The following is a 1,789-nucleotide window of genomic DNA, read 5'->3' as shown; positions in this document are numbered from 1 at the left end:
GAGCAGATGCCAGGGGCTTAGGTGGAGAGCAAATGTTTTGAGAATGATGAGGGCAATGAATGTACAAATGTGCTTTACACACTTGATGTATGTATGGATTGTGATAAGAGTTGTATGAGCCCCTAATAAAACTATTTAAAAAGAAGAAAAAAAATTTTTTTTAAAGAAAAAAATTTAAAAGTTACTCTTGAAACCCAAGGATAGTCTTAAAAATTGGCTGCCAGAAGGAATTTTTCTTAGGGCTCTCTGTGATAATTTCTTTGATTATAAAACACGGGCCAAAGCCATCAATCACTCCAAGGGAGACAGATTAGACTTTCTACTCCTGTAAAGCTTTATAATCTCAGAATACAAAACACGGGCAAAAAAATGCCTGTTCAGCTCTGCAGGTTTTGATGTGTAAATACCGCACTACTTGATGGTGATGAGGGTTAGGCAACAGGCTGTTAAGTGGAAGGCTGGTGGTTTGAAACTTGCAGCCATTCAGCAGGAAAAAGATGAGGTGTCTGCTCCAGTAGACTCACAGTCTTGGAAACTGTGTGCTGGGTTACTATGAGTCAGGAACAATTCAATGTCAGTGAGTCTGTGTTTTTGTCCAGTTTCTAATGGACTTCGGCCCTCGGCCCTCTTCCCATTCAAGACCTGATGCTATCCTTGCTCATGAACAAGCCAAGCATCTTCTCAGGATAACTGTCCAAGCAGGCACTGGTGGCAGGCCAAAGCCACACTACCTGCTAATGTCTGCAAACTGAGAAGAATCACACCTCCAGTGAGACAGGAAGGCTTTTACTGACATGACAGCTGCTGAGGTTAACTGTTGAAGTGTCACTTCCATGAATGACATGAGTCCATAAGAGACCGTGTGTCCATTCCCCCACAAACAGGGTTCAAATGTCACACAGTGTACATATCACAGCAAGGCTCTGGACTTGGCCTATCTGCTCCCAGCCTGCAATCCATCCTAACCGCCAACTCTGATGAACGATCATTCCTTTCACCAACGACTTACACATTTGTTCTTGCTCCCCTTCCAGAACAAACACCAGCCAGAAGAGAGTTCACAAAGACCCGAGGGGGGGGGGTGCAGGGGGAGGAGCGTAATTTTCCAGATCCTTCCCAACAAAGGGCCCGCCCCAAAATTCCAACCCCTGGGTGCAGAGAGGTAGGGAGATGGCTTTCTCCTCAGGCCGACACCTTGAGCTTCTTCTTTTTGGCCTTCAGCACGGGCGGCAGAGAGATCTTGAAGGCCGTCCTGAAAGGAGGGGAAGGTTTTGTCAACGGTCTTGTCGTTCCCTGTGACCCAGCCCCCCAGCAGCGGCAGAGACTCACTCGCACGTGGTGCAGATGGGGCTGAAGTTGCAGAAGACTGTGGAGTCAGAGGGGGAGAGGGGGCAGTGATTGAAACCCAGGCTGCTGGCCCATCAGGGCCCTGCCCACCCCCACCCCCCACAGAGCGGCCCCGAGCTCACTGGACAGGCACACGGAGCACACATAGCCGATCTCAATGAGGGTGCGGTGGCAGAAGCAGGCTGCCCGGTAGTCCACATGAATCGGGGGTGGGAGGATCAACTGAGAGCGCTGGTCTTGATCCGGAAGGAAAACCCACTGTGGGAAGGGGCAAGGCAGGTTTACTTCCCTGGAGTCTGAAAACAGAGCCAAGCTGCCCCGCAGGCTTTCCCAGGCTTACATCCACTGTGTAACTCGTGGGTCAGCGTCTCTGGGCAGTGCAACTGGTTAAGAGCTCAACTACTAATCACAAGGTTGATCGTTGCAGCCCACCCAGGGACAC

General features: G+C 49.9%; 1 protein-coding gene across 1 annotated transcript in view; it reads right to left on the bottom strand.

Moving 5' to 3' along the window:
- Positions 1–770: 770 nt before the first annotated feature.
- Positions 771–1,789, bottom strand: part of GTF2H3 (general transcription factor IIH subunit 3) — a 16,417-nt gene continuing 15,398 nt past the window's right edge. The window contains 3 exon segments of the mRNA XM_045296725.1: positions 771–1,252; positions 1,330–1,366; positions 1,470–1,636. Coding sequence (XP_045152660.1) covers positions 1,183–1,252; positions 1,330–1,366; positions 1,470–1,636 — 274 coding nt within the window. The 3' untranslated portion in view covers positions 771–1,182.

The sequence above is a fragment of the Echinops telfairi genome, unplaced genomic scaffold (assembly GCF_000313985.2).
Source record: "Echinops telfairi isolate 266 unplaced genomic scaffold, ASM31398v2 ScPeMD7_7412;HRSCAF=8450, whole genome shotgun sequence".
Lineage (NCBI taxonomy): Eukaryota > Metazoa > Chordata > Mammalia > Afrosoricida > Tenrecidae > Echinops > Echinops telfairi.
This window is presented reverse-complemented; position numbering and strand designations above follow the sequence as displayed.